The 16,247-nt window shown below is 31.2% G+C and overlaps 2 protein-coding genes across 4 annotated transcripts; one reads left to right on the forward strand and one right to left on the reverse strand.

Moving 5' to 3' along the window:
* Nucleotides 1-5,733: 5,733 nt before the first annotated feature.
* On the forward strand, nt 5,734-9,815 carry LOC120255602 (ELMO domain-containing protein A-like). 2 transcript variants are annotated; one of them, XM_039263397.1, is made up of 10 exons: nt 5,734-5,848; nt 6,061-6,196; nt 6,319-6,425; nt 7,017-7,129; nt 8,686-8,754; nt 8,869-8,984; nt 9,087-9,141; nt 9,228-9,354; nt 9,426-9,568; nt 9,684-9,815. In XM_039263397.1, the coding sequence occupies exons 2-10, from the start codon at nt 6,120-6,122 to the stop codon at nt 9,783-9,785; spliced, it is 909 nt and encodes a 302-aa protein (XP_039119331.1). In that variant the 5' UTR covers nt 5,734-5,848; nt 6,061-6,119; the 3' UTR covers nt 9,786-9,815. The 2 variants fall into 2 exon arrangements, with proteins under 2 accessions (XP_039119331.1, XP_039119332.1); XM_039263398.1 differs by lacking the exon at nt 5,734-5,848 and having other exon boundaries at nt 5,882-6,196.
* Nucleotides 9,816-10,190: 375 nt separating this feature from the next.
* On the reverse strand, nt 10,191-13,183 carry LOC120255601 (ethylene-responsive transcription factor WRI1-like). 2 transcript variants are annotated; one of them, XM_039263395.1, is made up of 7 exons: nt 12,924-13,183; nt 12,690-12,772; nt 12,538-12,546; nt 12,362-12,450; nt 12,116-12,240; nt 11,941-12,017; nt 10,191-10,951 (listed from the first exon to the last, which is right to left on the reverse strand). In XM_039263395.1, exons 1-7 carry the CDS (start codon nt 13,082-13,084, stop codon nt 10,485-10,487), a joined length of 1,011 nt encoding a protein of 336 aa, XP_039119329.1. In that variant the 5' UTR covers nt 13,085-13,183; the 3' UTR covers nt 10,191-10,484. The 2 variants fall into 2 exon arrangements, with proteins under 2 accessions (XP_039119329.1, XP_039119330.1); XM_039263396.1 differs by lacking the exon at nt 12,538-12,546.
* Between the last annotated feature and the right edge of the window lie 3,064 nt (nt 13,184-16,247).

Consider the following 16,247-nt stretch of genomic DNA (forward strand, 5'->3'; position numbering starts at 1 on the left):
TAAAAATTACTATTATTTCAAAAATTTTTAATAAAAATAAATCTTATATACAAAATTTTTGCATTTTTCACATTTTTATTTTTTTAAATTTAAAAATTACTATTATTTCAAAAATTTTAATAAAATAAATCTTATTTACAAATTTTTAGTAATTTAAAAAATTTGAATCTGATCATGAGGCTCTAACATATATACATATACGTTATAACGTACTCATATACGCTAGAGTCAAAACAACAAAAGCTTTTTTATATAAACAATAGTTTTGGTTGTTTAGTAGTGAGGATGATCAATTTTACCATATTTTTAAAAAAATACAAACTCTGAGATGTATTCTTATTAATCGAATTATCGAAAAATTTTCATATTTTCTATCCAGAATAACAAAAATTTTAAATTATACTTTATATTTTTTTAATATGCGTATTCAAATTTTGGTTGTATTATCACATTATTCTTCATTTAAAATAATTATTTTGTTAGATTATTTTTTTATTTTTTTGTTTTGCTTTTTGCGCTCACCTCTACCATCGTTCCCTGCCCGTTCCCTCGTATATATATATATATATATGATTTCTTTTCATACATTTAATGGAAAAATACATGCACGTGCATGCATTAGAGGAATTTCTTTTCTCTCTTCTTCGTGTTCTCTCTCTCTCTCTCTCTCTCTCTCTCTCTCTCTCTCTCTTTTCCTCTCTCCCACTGTGCTCATGACCGAAACCATTTTTTCAATCTGTGATAATGGTTGTTCGGCCTCATGGAGTCCAAAGGCTCTTCTAAAAGTTTGAAGATTAGCATGCCTGAATTGAAGGCTGAGGGATTCATTTACATCCGAGAACAACCGAAATCTTAGTTGGCAAAAGAAAGGAGGAAAACTAGCTGGAAGATGAGGCCGTTGTTTAGAGAATGGAGAGAGAAGTTGGCGTTAAGATCCTTCCAAAGTAAAGGTTTTGCAAAAGATATAAAATTAAGGAAAGAGGAGAGTCCCAATCCATGAAAAGAAACATGAAAGCTTGCATGTCTGTGTAGAGGCAGAGATATAGGGTTCCTTGGACGCAGCTGTAAAGATGGTTGAGATGATCCGATGAAACCAGGGAAGTCGCACTACATCATTCCATGTCGCCTTTACTGACACTAAGCGGCTCATTGGTCATGCCGCAAGGAACCAGCTCGCCATGAACTCCATCAACATCGCCTTCGACGCCAAGTGATTGGTTGGCAAGTGTTTAAGTGATGCTTCTGTTCAGAAGTGATGTCTAGTTCTATTCACTCAAAGTTATCCCTGGACCTAGTGACGAGCCCATGATTGTTGTGCAATACAAGGATGAGGATAAGCAGTTTGCAGTTGAAGAGGTCTCCTCTATGGTCTTTATTAAAATGAGAGAAACTGCTGAGACACTCATCTTGGCAGTAAAGACTTTGACAACAGAATGGTGAACCACTTTGTCCAGGAGCTCAAGAGTTTGAGGAGCTCAACATGGATTTGTTTAGGAAGTGCATGGAGTCAGCAGAGAAGCGTTTGAGAGATGTCGAGATGGACAAGAATAGTATCTATGATGTTGTGTTGGCTGGTGGCTCTATTAGGGTTCCTAAAGCTCATCAGTTGTTGCAGGATTTCTTCAATGGAAAAGAGCCATGCAAGAGCCTCAACCCAGATGAGGTTGTTTCCTATGGTGCTGCTGTTCAGGCTTTCATTGTGAGTGGTGATGGATATGAAAAGGTGTAGGGACAATGAATGAAAATGGTCCTTCAGGTACTAGTGCCGATCCTAGTGTTGAAGAGGTCAACTAAATAGTTCTTAGGAGTGATGATATTTTGTTTTGGAAAAGACATGGAGGAGTTTATTGATGAGGGGCATTTTCGGTAAAAAAAAACGATGAAAGAAATAAAAAAAGAGATGAAAAAATGAAGGAAGAGTGAAAAAGAGAAAAAGAAAATGAGAGAAAAGAGAGAAAAAAATAAAAAAATGATGAAAGGTGAGTGAAAAAAAGGAAAGGGAAAAATTAAAAAAAATGAATGGGTGAGTTTAAAAAAAATAGAGAAGGAAAAAATATGGAAAAATGGAAGGGTGAGTTAAAAAAAGATGAGAAAGAAAAAATATGAAAAAAGGATATGGAAGGGTGAGTAAAATAAGAGAAGAAATGAAAATATGGGAAAATGAAAGGATGGGTTAAAAAAAAAGTAAAAAATGAGAAAAAAAAATAAAGGGTGAATTTGAGTGGGGGTATTTTGGTAATTTTATTTTTTGCAAGGCCTCCTATAAAAAAAAAATCCTATGAAATTTCTCTCATTCCACCATGAGGCTTGACTTTCTTGGGGTAACGAGAATTTCTATGAAATTTCTCTCAGTCCACCTTGAAGTTTGACTTTCTTGGGGTAACAAGAATTTCTATGGAATTCTCTCATTCCACCTTGAAGTTTGACTTTCTTGGGGTAATGAGAAATTTTCTATGAAATTTCTCTCATTCCATCTTGAAATCTTGACTTTCTTGGGGTAACGAGAATTTTTTTTATAATTTCTCTCATTCCACCTTGAAGTCTTGACTTTCTTGGGGTAACAAGAAATTTTCCTGATTTCTCTCATTCCACCTTGAAGTCTTGACTTTCTTGGGGTAACGAGATATTTTTTTTCATAATTTCTCTTATTCCACCTTGAAGTCTTGACTTTCTTGGGGTAACGAGAATTATTATGAAATTTCTTTCATTCCACCTTGAAGTCTTTGACTTTTTTGGGGTAACGAGAAATTTTCTATGAAATTTCTCTCATTCCACCTCGAAGTCTTGACTTTCTTGGGGTAATGAGAGAAATTTTTTCATAATTTCTCTCATTCCACCTTGAAGTCTTGACTTTCTTGAGAATCGAGAATTTTTTTCATAATTTCTCTAATTCCACCCTGAAGTCTTGACACTCTTTGGGGATAAAGAGAAATTTTTCCATAAAAATCAAACCCCTTTCTTCAAGCTCACTTTGAGATCTTTTGACACTCATTGGAGTAAAAAGTGAAATGAAAAAGAAGAATGGAAAAATTCCTTGAAGTGAGAAAAGAAAGAAAAATGAAAAGTTTACAAAAAAATATCTCTTGTCAACACTTATTAAGAAGAGTTAACTCTTGTTGGAGTGAAAAAAAAATCTTTTCTTGAAATGAAAGGAAGGGTAAAAGATGAAAGTTTCATAAAAAAAAATGATGATGAATAAAAAAAATGAATGAATGAAAATTTTCACAAAAAGAAGAAAAAGAAGAAAAATGTCTCTCGTCAACATTCATTGAAAAAGTTAAGTTGACAAAAAAAATTTCTTGAAACCCATTATGAGGTCTCTTTCAAAAAATGAGTTTGAGATCTATTTTAAAAGCAAGTCAAAATTATCCAGTTAATGACCTAACCATATTGAATGTTACGACTTAAAAAAAAATCCAATGGTCAAGGCTCAAAATCATCGAAGAGTCAAGATCTATATATCATATAAACGACAAATGCAACTATGAAGTTTTCAAGACACCAAGAAGTCAAATGGCTTGATGAGTTTCACAAGTCAAGGAGCTGGAGATTTTACAAGCACAAAGAGCCAAAGTCTTCAGCGATAAAAGAAGCAAAAGTGACCAAGTAGGCACTTGTAAATGTAGAGTAGCCGCAGCTTGAACGGAGCGATGTGTCAAGACGTAAGCTCACATAAAGAAAAAAAAGAAATATAAGAGGGCCACATCCACAGAACCAAAAGGGTCGTCCGACATACTTTTGGCGAAGGAGCTAAGAACACCAGCAAAAAAAAAAAGTTTGAAGAGCATGATAGAAATAGTTCTTTCTAAAAAAATCTGTCGTTAAGCTCTCTTAGAGAATAGCTCTCTTTTGTATTTTTGTCTATGATCATGTGTTCACATGCATCTTTGAAATTAATAAAAAATTATTATGTTTACTCAGTTACTTCTCATTCACACTTGTTTCTTAATCGGAGGTTCCCATGACATTGTCTGGGGTAATTAATATTAGGGGTTTGCCCCTAATAGGAGTCATGAATCCGCAATCATCTGAAATATAAAAAAATTAAAATTTGATTTGTGATCCATGCTTTTTAACCGGTCAATCCTAATTAAAGGCCGGGTGGAAAGAAAGGAGCCCACAAAATAATTTAAAAAATAAGTAAGAAATAATTTAAAAAATAAGGAAAAATTTAAAAAGAATACAAAATTATATATTGCAAAATTATATTGCTTTATAAGATCACAAAATATCAACTCTACCTAAATTGAATTTTTCAAAATACAAATATACAACTATACAAAAAATATCCATAATAAATAATTAAATAAAATATAAGTATACAACAACAACAATAAAAGATGAGGAATAAAATAAAATACAAGTATATAATATCTTGCTTTTTGTTTTTTCAAAATGGGTTTAATTTTTAAAATTTAAAATAAATAAACTAACATACTGGTCCGGTTAACTGATATTTTGTGTGACTAATCGGACCGATTTACCTGCTAGTTCCTGGTTGAACCTGTTCGACTGACCTAATTTTTACAACATTGCTTTTATTGCACTATATCACTTATAGCCAAAATGTAAAAGAACATAAAGAAATTTGTTTAGTTTTAAATTAATTTACTAACAAACAATTTGGAAATCAGCCCTTCCAATTATAAATATATAATAAAATATATAAAGCTATTATTTCGGCAATTAATTTTACTGTTTCAAAATTTCAAGTACCAGAGGACAAATTTTAGACCCATTTTATAGAAAACTTTCCATATATAAATCAATTATCAGTCGATCTATTTTATTTAATATTTTAAAAATAAACTAATTGAAAATTATATCCAGCTATCTTTTTATCATTAATAATCATAAACTAAAAGAAAAATAAAAAAATTTGTAATATATAATGTAAAACGTATATATGTTAAAAATAGAATTTTAAGAGGTGCATATATGTCATGCGGTTGCATTGAATGTTATACATGTAATTAGTCAAATTTCTAAGGATATATATTAAATTTTCTTTTTAAAAAAAAATTTATACTAAGAAAATATCTTTTATACCTATAAAACATGACAAGGAGTATCATGAGAAGAGAAACAAAATTAATGTAAGTGATTCTTTTCAATTTCTACAATTTGATTTTCAAAACAATGAAGTTGTGAGGCATAAAAAAAAAGAACATGGAAAATTTCAAAATAAAACATGGTAGTTTTTTCAAATTGTAAAAAAAATTGTAGCTTTGTTTTTTACATTTTTAAACTATTACATGTAGCAACAGAAAAAATAAACTACTAAAAAGAAGCAATGTTAACCTACAGGGATAAAATAGTGATTTTTTTTTTTAAAAGGCATTTTATTTGTTATAAAAAATATATATATTTTTAAAATCTACTAATCTCTTATTCAAAACATAAATTTTAAAAAAATAAACAAAATCATATTAAAAATTATCTTTTTTTATCAGGCGTATCAGTTTTTAAAAAATAAAAAATATCTTATTTTTGTGAATTTTATAAGATAATGGTGTGCATAAAAAATAACCAATATCTTAATATTTCAAAAATAATCAACTCATTAGTTGATGATAGGGTTTGATGTGTTATTTTGTTTTTAATTCTATATTGACAAATAAATTTTATATGGAATTATTTTAATAATTAAAAAACAAAAGACGAAGGTTATATTAAGAAAAAAAAAAACTTTTAATTTTTTTATTATTTACAAGTGAATTGTTTGGAAGTCCTACTCCGTTTAGGATTCTTATTCTTATTAGTATTTATTATTTATAACTGGAGATCTGTTGACCGTTAACTTCATAACAGTGATATATCTCAATTTAAGCAATTGGAGCTCGCTAGGGTTAGTTTGTATCCATCTTCTTTCTTTCTTTTCAATTTATAGATTTGTGTTTTTGTTCTGTTTCCATGCGATTTGATTTTGTTTCTTGATTTTTTGAAGAAAAAGTTGAGAAATTTCGGTGAAAGGGAATCAGTTTTGTGGATTTTGAGGCTTTTTTTTGTGCATTGGTTGTGATTGATTAATCTTGTTGTTGAATTTGCTTGGGGTTGTAGCATGGCATCGAAATCGATAAGAAGGAGGCTTAATCATCGGGAAATGGATCGAGATAGAGATGAATCTGTTGATAAATCTGATTCTGATGATCTTAGAGAACCTCTGCTTGGAAAATATGGGCATGAACAATTGGAGGTGATTTTTAACTCTCTTTGCAATCTCTGTGATGTGGATTTCAGCTTGCATACAAATCTTTTTTCTTGTGATTTTGTGTTTTTTTTGTGTGTATGTTTGAATTATGTTTACTTTGTTGCTAGGGTTTCAAACCTGGAGATGAGCAGGACGGATCTGGGGAAGGGAAGGGTGATCAGCTTCACTGGAGACAGTTTCTCCTGTTGGATTGTCCAATGCGCACAATGGCTAGGTATATTCTTTGAATTTGTGCAATAATCATACTTAGTTTTTGGAATCTGTATGAAGAGTTAACCTGCAGAGATCATTTACGTAAATTCGTTGACTGAAATCACAAGACACGAGCCATCGGTATGCATGTACACTTCGGAAAAGAGGACATTTATTATGATTATGTACATATAATTTCTCTGTAAATATGTCATGTTTCATCACAATATCTTTAGTGCAAGTGCCTCTCACAATCTTTGTTAAGCTTTTATGGCATATTCAATAGTTATATACTGATTGTCCACCAGTTATTTCTTTCATGCTTAATAAGCTGTATTTTGATAAAAGTTATGTCCTCAAACTGGTATGCATTAACCACAGAATCGAATATCATCCTAAATTTTAAAATCAATAGTCAGTAATTCCAAAATGCAAATTTGACTCTCTTTATGCGCAAATTGAATTGAGTCTGATAATCCTTCAGTGTTCACGTTTGTCTTGCTTGAAGCTTTGAGCTGTTTTCTGCTTACCATAATTTACTTCAATCTTGTTTTTAATTGTTTCCCCGTACTGCTGAAATATGATTTATTATTTTTTTTTTTTTTGTTGGCAGCACATGTTGTTATTGGGTCTTGTTCACTTGTCGGGAAACTTTTCCTTCTTCCTTCTAACAGTCAAAGTAAACAAGTTGATGGGATTATTCAATTGCCGCTTAGTCCATTACGGGTAATGTAAATTAGTTGAGCCTTTTTTCTGTGGAATATTCATCTCCACTTCATTCCTTGTCTAGCATCATAATGTGGTTTTTCTTCTTTGTTTGTTTCTTTTTTGAGTTTTACATTTATTTCCCTCTGATATGTTTTCTACTGTTCAACTTTGTGCAAATGTTTCTGATGGAATTATCTGTTAACTTGTCTGTTAGTTTTATCAATATACAGTCTCAGCTTTTCAACAATGGCTTCTTAATTTAATTGTTAAACTTTATCATTAAGCATGGTTGACCTACAATCTTGGAAATGTTTAGTGGACCATATGTTGTTAATGTTCCAAATGCCTAGTCAGCCAGCAGGCAAGTTGGACATTGTTTCATTTACAATCTTCTGCATTATATATGCTGTACTAATAATCTTAAGTGCTCAATGTGGTGTGCAATAAATTCATACTGATTATAAAATAACTTTCAGAAATTCTTCTACCTAGTTTTAACTTGGAGTTAAGGAATAAGACAGTTTACTGATTGCCAAAAACTCCTTATATTAAATACATTAAAGCCTCTGCAAGTGTGAGTTTGTAGTGAACAATATCTTGAATTGATTGGAACTCGATAAAGATTATAGAACTGCTGAACAGAGTGTATATTATAGGATATTTTGCCACCCAGTGCAAGCAAATCTGTGATTTATTGTTATCTTACCTCAAGATGTGGTGTGCTGGTTAAGATCTTTAAAGGTAGCTTTGGCAATTAACTAGAATGTGAATGTGTATCCGCCCTTTCCTTGGTATTTCTTGTATCGAACATAATAACTGAATGTTTGAGCGCATCCTATATATTAGTTGTCAAATTGTGATGGTGTTGTACTTCTGGATGAAAATATATGCATCTGGCTATGCTCTTTGTTATGCCAACCATTCTTAAAGATCTGACATGTAGTTTGATTCTTTTCCTTAAAGCATGAAATTTTTTGCGTTAATATATCGGCTAGAGGTAAAATTATTAGAGATAATAATTTGAGAAAATTTCTTGCGTGGCATAATAAAAATACATATGGCTAATTTGCCCTCTTAAAAAAAATCATATTTGTCTATAGACCCCAAAATAGATTAAGGGAAGAGATTGATGACATAGTTTGATCTTTTTATATCCAAGTTTTCACTGGGGCATAATAGCAAATATCCATGATTGTGCAGTATAATGGCAAAATATCGTAACTTGGTAGATCCTGATCCAATTATATGAGTCTAGGTCTCTCTTCTATTATGTTAAGTTTTAAGGTTGCATGGAATCAAATTAATGTGTTTGATTGCCATCGAAAATGATCAAAGCCACGATTACTAGTTGTTTTACCAAATGTAGCTAAGAAAAATGACAAGCACTAGTATATTCAGCAAATCTTGCTCGATACTAGTTTAAAAAGTACAATGGTCCTAATATCATTTCTCTGTGTATGCTCTCTATCTCATCACTTGCATCCCCCTTGTGATCTTTTTATCCTCTAATGCATTACAAATATTCTTTGTGAACATTCATACATTGCTTATCTGTTTCTTCTCCAAAATTCTAGGAAGAAAGATTGAGGAATCTCAGACAGAGGTTGGAGGTTTCATTCGACAACACTTGTCTGGATCATCAAGTTTGCTCTCATCTTCATATCTGTTAATAATTTTCTGTTCCAAGTTGCAGCCTAATCGTCGGGCTATTCATTCAGGGAGTATATATCTCATTTCACATTCACCTTTTTCTTCAGGATTCCTTGAAGCAACTATGGATGTTGGCTTTTCCTGATCGAGAACTGCCTCCGCTTAAATCTGAGTTATGGAAAGAGATGGGTTGGCAAGGTACCGACCCATCTACTGATTTCAGGTAAATATGGATAAAAAAAATGTCTGTTTTTTTTTATGAAAGTAAATAAGTACATCATTCTCTGGTGAATGCACTCCTGAAGGTTTTTGATTTTGTTTTTAGGGGTGGTGGGCTTATATCTCTGGAAAACCTCATCTTTTTCGCCAAGAATTACCCAGTAACTGCTATTTTTTTCTCTCTTGATCACTTCTTTCTTCTTTACATCTGAGTAGTGGCTCATTACATTCTGATCCTTATCTCCAGGCTTCTTTCCAAAGACTTCTAAACAAACAAGATGGGAAGAGAGCTGATTGGGAATACCCTTTTGCTGTAGCTGGTGTCAATCTATCGTTCATGTTGGTTCAAATGTTAGACTTGCAATCAAACAATGGTAGTTTAAAAATTCACTGCTCTTAAAACATTTGAGTATACCATTGTACTAACATGTAGCTTTATCAACAGAGAAGCCGAACTCCAAAGCCGGTGCACTATTCCTAGAACTGCTTAGAAGCGATGAGATGGCCTTCGACGAACTCTATTGTGTTGCTTTTCAGTTGCTTGACACAAAATGGCTTGCGATGCGTGCATCCTACATGGAGTTCAATGTAAGTATCAGCTTGCTAATAATATGAAGATTTTTATCAAATTAGGTTTGCTTTTTTACTTTGGCCTAAAAACACTTGAAAATTGAAGACTTTTTTTTTTTTTTACTTATTCAAGGAGGTTCTCAAATCTACAAGAGCACAACTAGAACAAGAGCTTGCATTGGATAGCATATCTTCTGTACATGACCTTCCAGCTTACAACATGCTAAGAAGATAAGTTTGTTAATCTTCCTTTAAATAATAAAAAGGCTGTTCCAAGGGTTTCTGATTAACTTTGGCACAATAATGGCAACTAATTCTCCTACACATTTTTGTATGTATATATTAGATTAATTTTCAATGTAATATTTAAATTGAATGCGCTTTAAACAATGACTTGAAACAAGTTTAGATATAACAAATAATATTGAACTGATTTTTTTTTTCATGTACCTCCTGGAAATCCTTCTGATTTACAGAAAAGTTAAACTCTTTGAAGTAGTTGCTATTAGAGATGTGAAACATCAAGATTTCCTGTGAATGCTTAAAACTTAACCTTAGATCTCTTTAGATAATAATCTTATGTGCAATTATGAAGAAATCAAAAGTTTTGTTTAAAGCTGGTACATTTCACTGAGATAGATTAAAATAAGAACTAAATATTAAAAGGCTGAACGTTTTGCACATACATAGAATAATAGTTGTTCAGGAGTTCTTAACCAAAAGAATAAAAGAAATTTTAGGGTACTAAAAATAGCTATGGGGCATTCCCTATATGGGAACCTGTTACAGCTTCTTTTGCCCTAAAACCTCACAAAAGAAGCAAGCAGATCACAAACAATAGGCCTTGTCAGACCCTCATAATGTCCTTGGTTTTTTTCACACAAAACTGCACCTGAGAAGATCTCCACATTGAAAACAAACCAAGATAACAATTTCAGCTATGAAGCTTAGTAGAACCATCCTCAGTCTCTGCACTGCCAATATCTGCAAATAAGTGTTCGATATCGCCCTCGAAGATGGCGTCATCGAAGAAATAGCTCAAATCACTGGAATGATCAATGGATACATGAGAGGTCTCCATGCAAATGTTCCAAGGGAGAAGCTCTGTGTTACTGTGATCAACAACAGGATGGTCTGACAATGGCAAGGGTTGGTGTTCTTGTTGAGAGGTAATGCCGAGGGATTCCTGGAAAGACGATGAGTTTTGGTTCTGTTCTTCTAACTTGAATTCCGGGAGTTGGATCGATGACGGTGTACATATTGGCAGTGGCTGCTGCGGCATTGAAGGTTGTGGCTGCAGATCAGTTATGTAGTAACTGAGGTCGAAGTTGGTGACTGCATTGAGTCCTCGGTATTCCAGGGCAGCAATGTCATAAGCTTGTGCAGCTTCTTCTTGAGTATCTGCATGCATTATTATTGTTGATGATCAAGTAATATAATTTATTGAAAACAGAGTAACAACTTGATAAAATGTTAGGTCTTGTGTTTTGTTTTGTTTGGTGTTATGGTTAAAATTCAAAGTGTTGAAGTGCTGTGAAGTGAGTAATTTTGGTTTGATTATTTTTAGTTTTGGAAATATTTCTAAGTGCATATTTGATCTTTAAAATATTATATATATATTTTGATTTTTTTTATTTTTTATTTTTTATTTTTTGCATCTGTACTGATCAGGCCCTAATATAAAATGAAAAAAAACTATTATAGTTTTGTTATTAAAAACAGGTAAAATGTTGACTACTTCAAATTTTTTTTTTTGTAAGGATATTGGTTTCACTTGTAAGAGATTTTGTGGTGATTTAAAAAAGAATCATGATATTTTTATTAAATTTTTATTGAAATAATACATTGATTTAATCGGTGTTTTCTAGGATACATGTAATTAATAGTAATTCGGAGATGAACTTTTTTTGTATTATTTAGAAAAAAATGAAATTTATAAATAAAAAGGAATTTAGAAAGGAATAATGAAGTCACTTTTTGCATCAAGATTGTGAAATCCACATCTTGAGGAAATATCGGTAAAAGATTTTGTTTTAAAAGCAGTGCTAGCAACTCCATTAACCCTACGCTTTCATGACACGTGAAAACCATGCATGATATGGATGACAAGTGTCATGTTTCTTCTGATCATCATTAATAATAATAATAATAAAAAATTTATTATTATCATCCATTCATATTAGTTTCAATCAAATGTTTTTTGAAGAAAAAACTAGTAAAAAATGTGTGAGATTCATGTGTTTTTCTCAAATGAAACCAAATGTAAATTTTATCCTTTTTCACAAAGTTCTCAAAGAATTTTCTTTTGTTCCAATTTTTATTGTTTTTATCTTATAAAAGAGGAACCCTATAATAATAAAAACATAAAATGGGAAAAATATAAAACTTACTGAAAGTCCCCAAGTAGAGATATTTGTTGCCTAGAACCCTGCCAATCCTAGCCTCCCACCTCCCATTTTGATGGTGCCTATAAATATTAGAAAAATAAAATTCATTTATATTATTATAACCAATTATTTAATTTAACATTTAAATATATTTATACATTAAAATAAATATATAAACCTTGCAACTCCACGGTACTTAGAGACACCCCTTGAGAAGCCACTACTCCTACGCCTAAGAGAAGCCAAATACTCCTCCTTGCTCATTTTTTGCATGTCTTCATACTCCTTCATGTATGTTTCAACCTTTATAATATAATAAAATTTTTAAAAAAAAACTCAATATAAAATGGTTTTGTATATTTTTCTTGTTATAAAGATTATTGATATGCAAAGATAAATACATGCATGAAAAATGAAAACTTACAGGAAAGTTAAGGATGGTATCAGTGCCCCAATATTTAAGGGCAGCAAGATCATAAGTATGAGCAGCTGCCTCTTCATCTTCATAAGCTCCTAAAACCAGTACTCATCCATCCATTAAATGAATAAAATAACAAAGTTATGTTTTTAAATTCAATTTGGAAAAAGAAATAAACTTACCTAAATAAACTAGACAAACAGTGTGATGTACAAATGCAGAGCATCAGACAAGAGCAAAAGAAAAAGAAATAAAAATAGTTAATTTCATACCACTAAAATAAGCAAATAAATAAATAAATAAATAAATAAATAAATAAAAAGAAAAAGGTAACCTTGTCTTCCTTTCTTGTTTTGAATGGGATTCCAGGTGTGTTTGTCCCAGAGATGAGCTTCAAACCTCCCTGTCCATCTATGCCTGTTTACATTGATGTACATGCATTCAAAACTCTTAAATAAAAAAAAAAACATTGGAAAACAACAAGTTTATTTTCTTTTCTTTTCCTTTTTTTTTATAAAAAATAAAAAAAATAAAAAAAAGACATAGAGTTGAAGATACATGAGCTCACCTAGTGACACCTCTGTAAACAGAGCTCCTCTTCACAGAGCCACCATTGATGGAACTCTTCTTGCTTCCCTTGGTCTTTGGTTTTTGGTAGCAAAGAGCATCAGTGAATGAAAGGGAGGATGTGGATGAAGATGAAGATGAAGATGGAGGGGATTCCTTCATTTGTTTTCTCTTTGATTTATTTGGACTTCTTCAACTTCTTCTTCTTCTTCTTTTTGTTTTTATTTTTCTTCTTTTTCTTCTTGTTTGCTTGCTAGCTTTGGGTTGGCTTTGGGAGGGTTAACCATAGAGTGGGAGTGAGAGAGAGAGAGAGAGAGAGGAGGGGGATTTAAAGAGAGTTATTGAGTTAACCATGGTTAATGTTTTCATGAGGGTTAAAAAAGAATGAGTCAAATGGATAGCTAAGACCAAGGGGGTAATACTTGGCTTAATGACTTCTTACATGCATTGGGATTTGGGACATTAGTATTAATTTAGGATTAAAGCCACTAATTAATGAGTGATAACACTAAATTTTTGCAATTTTGGCCATTTTTGTTTTCTCTCAAATAAAGATTATATTGATTTTTATTGTCACACAAATTTATTGGATGAACGAGTAAAAAAATAAATAAATAAAAATAGTTCATAGATTAAAATTGACCTTTACTTATATTAAAAGAGGCTTTCATACTTAATGTTAAAAGTGCTTAATATAATTTATGGAATTGTGATTAGGGAGTAAAATGTTAAGATAATCATTTCATAGGCAGGCAAGATTTTTTTTAAAGCTTAATAAAATACAAGTAAAAACATATTTGTGTGTGAATTGGTGGCTAACCACCTCCCTATCTACCGAAAAGCTGAAATGATTTATGGTATAAGATTAGGTGGCCAAATGAGAAAAGAAGGAAAATTGGGTTTCTGTATCTCTTTGCATCCAACATCCTACCACAATTTGATTAGGTTTTCTTGTAAGAATATAGACCTTTTCTTTTGTCTGCAATATATGCACAAAATTCATGGTGGTCAAACCTATATTGAAATTCTTGTAATCTAAATGTTTTAGTAGTCTGTCCTAACATCAACTGCAGGAAAATTAAAATAATATAAATAAAAAAAAAGTTCAGTAGAAATGAGTAAGTTTTGCAATTTCTCAAGAGAGAAGTTTAATACAATAAAAATGGTTGGAAATCCAGCTCAAAATGAGCGACTAAATAACTTTAATAGAATTGAAAAAAATTATTTAATAGATCTGTGAAACAACACCTTTGATTTTTTTTTTAACTTTTAATTTTTTATTTATATGATCCACTATTTACGTTATTCATCATGTGTGAGAAGAGATTTGATATTCCAACATCCCAAATAAACTCCTACTCTTTAACTTCAGGTTATACCAACATTGGCTTGATTTTTGAAATTTTTGTTGAAAAACATTTTTTTTAATATTAAAAGAAAATAATAGTTTTCTATTTTTAGAGAATTTTTTATAATAAAAAGTAAGCTTTCACTAAAGCAAATCAGCCTCTAAAATTTTACAGAGAAATATATGAGGATTATGTTCCTAGAAACTAAGATCAAATATAGAAATGGAGGCCATTACTATTAAATTATGTTGGGGTTCCCGGCACTGCAATAGTTGAAAATTTATGCCGGAGTTACTGTTTATAATAATGTAGCAAATTACCATTTACATAAACAGTCACATAACTGCATATACTTGCCTGTATACCTTTCTGCCAACTCTATGCAGGTTGACTCATTAACAAGAGAAGCTGTGAACAACACACATTCATCATCATCATCATCGTACAAAGATGGAAACAATGACTTTAAAGATATACTGAAGGAAATCAAACTGGAGGATTAGGAGATCTACTTGTAAGAAAGGATGCATTACTCAAAGTGGGGCGAAATGTAGCACTAAATGCTATCCCCAAGTGTTCATTGTGACCTATTACACCACAAATAAAACAAAAAGTTGGAAATTTTTATATCTTGAAGAAATCCAATCCCCAAGTTTCTTGATTGTCATGGTAGCTTTGAGTAGTATCGAAATATCAATTAGGACACAAATGCTCATGAAATCCTTCCACGAATCCTTAAAATTGTTGGCATCCAAATCAAGAAAAGTACCAATAAAATCTCTAGTCTATTTACCAACCTTAACTCAAGCATTGGACCAAATGGTATATTGTAAATCTAAACCTAGAACACAACATCGAACAGAAGCACCTGTAAAGGTTGATCAAATTCCTCCAACCTTTTCCATATTAACATGTGGTTATTGATAGACCATGAACCTGCATTCATAATTCTACAAAAATCCAATTCTTGAAATATTAAAAGAGAAAGATTGAAGGGCTGAGATTCTTAATATAGAATCCTTTCATAGGTCGTCATACCAAGGCTAAAGTGTGTTTCTCAAAAAGTACATTTTATTTTTAAGGAGAAAGTGTGTTTTTGCCTTATAATTATACCAAAAATCCACTTTGATTCTCGAAGCTAAAAGTCATGATTTTGATTCCCTAAGTGCATTAATGGCGTAATCAATTTTGAATCCTTTTGCTCATCTCCATCACATAGTGCTCATATTGCATATGAATTGACAGACATGGAGCGAACATAGCAGATGATACAAGCCTATTACTATGCTATTTTTAAAATAATTAAAAAATAAAAAACATTTAAAGTTTTAATGGTATGGAGAATAGAAGTACCCCATTGTTTCTTTTGAAAAAACCATTTAATGGAATACTCAATATGTATTTTTCACTGACATGACAAGGAAATGTAGCCATATAACAATTTTTTTGGGTTTTTATAAAATATATTTTAAAAAACAGTGACTTTGCCATCTCATTTTGTTACAATTAAAAATTAAAAATTAATATTTTTTTCAGAGCCATCCAAATGTAAAAACATCAAAAATTTAAAATATGTATCTTTTATAAAAAAGGCGTGGCAGATCCATCCATTTTTAAAAAATAATTATATATATATACATATATATATATCTATTATAAAAATAGAAATATGATAGCACAATGAGCTAAATCTGTCATTAAAAAATAACCATTAAATATTTTCGTAAAAAATATGACGTGGCACATGTACTCCCATGCCATTTAAAAAATATAAATATTTTTAAATTTTTAATGTTTAGAAAATTAATGTGGCAGTGGACCGCGACACAAATTATATGCTATATATATTTTTTTTACTAAAGCGACAAGCGCTATACTCATAAGTTGCGTGTAATGTTTTTAAAAACCGGATTGGAGAGTGAATCGGTTAAATAAATGGGTCATGGGTCAATTGGTTCGATCGGATGATGTAATAA

The sequence above is a fragment of the Dioscorea cayenensis genome, unplaced genomic scaffold, assembly GCF_009730915.1.
Source record: "Dioscorea cayenensis subsp. rotundata cultivar TDr96_F1 unplaced genomic scaffold, TDr96_F1_v2_PseudoChromosome.rev07_lg8_w22 25.fasta BLBR01001100.1, whole genome shotgun sequence".
Lineage (NCBI taxonomy): Eukaryota > Viridiplantae > Streptophyta > Magnoliopsida > Dioscoreales > Dioscoreaceae > Dioscorea > Dioscorea cayenensis.

What these genes read in the sequence shown, in the direction of transcription:
- LOC120255601 (XM_039263395.1), bottom strand. Translation starts at nt 13,084, where the DNA reads ATGAAGGAATCCCCTCCATCTTCATCTTCATCTTCATCCACATCCTCC. An exon ending in AAGTACCGTGGAGTTGCAAG is followed by an intron (nt 12,018 to 12,115) that starts GTTTATATATTT and finishes TAATATTTATAG; the next exon opens with GCACCATCAAAATGGGAGGT. An exon ending in TCTCTACTTGGGGACTTTCA is followed by an intron (nt 10,952 to 11,940) that starts GTAAGTTTTATA and finishes TAATGCATGCAG; the next exon opens with ATACTCAAGAAGAAGCTGCA.
- LOC120255602 (XM_039263397.1), top strand. Translation starts at nt 6,120, where the DNA reads ATGAATCTGTTGATAAATCTGATTCTGATGATCTTAGAGAACCTCTGC. An exon ending in TGCCGCTTAGTCCATTACGG is followed by an intron (nt 7,130 to 8,685) that starts GTAATGTAAATT and finishes CCAAAATTCTAG; the next exon opens with GAAGAAAGATTGAGGAATCT. An exon ending in AGACTTGCAATCAAACAATG is followed by an intron (nt 9,355 to 9,425) that starts GTAGTTTAAAAA and finishes CTTTATCAACAG; the next exon opens with AGAAGCCGAACTCCAAAGCC.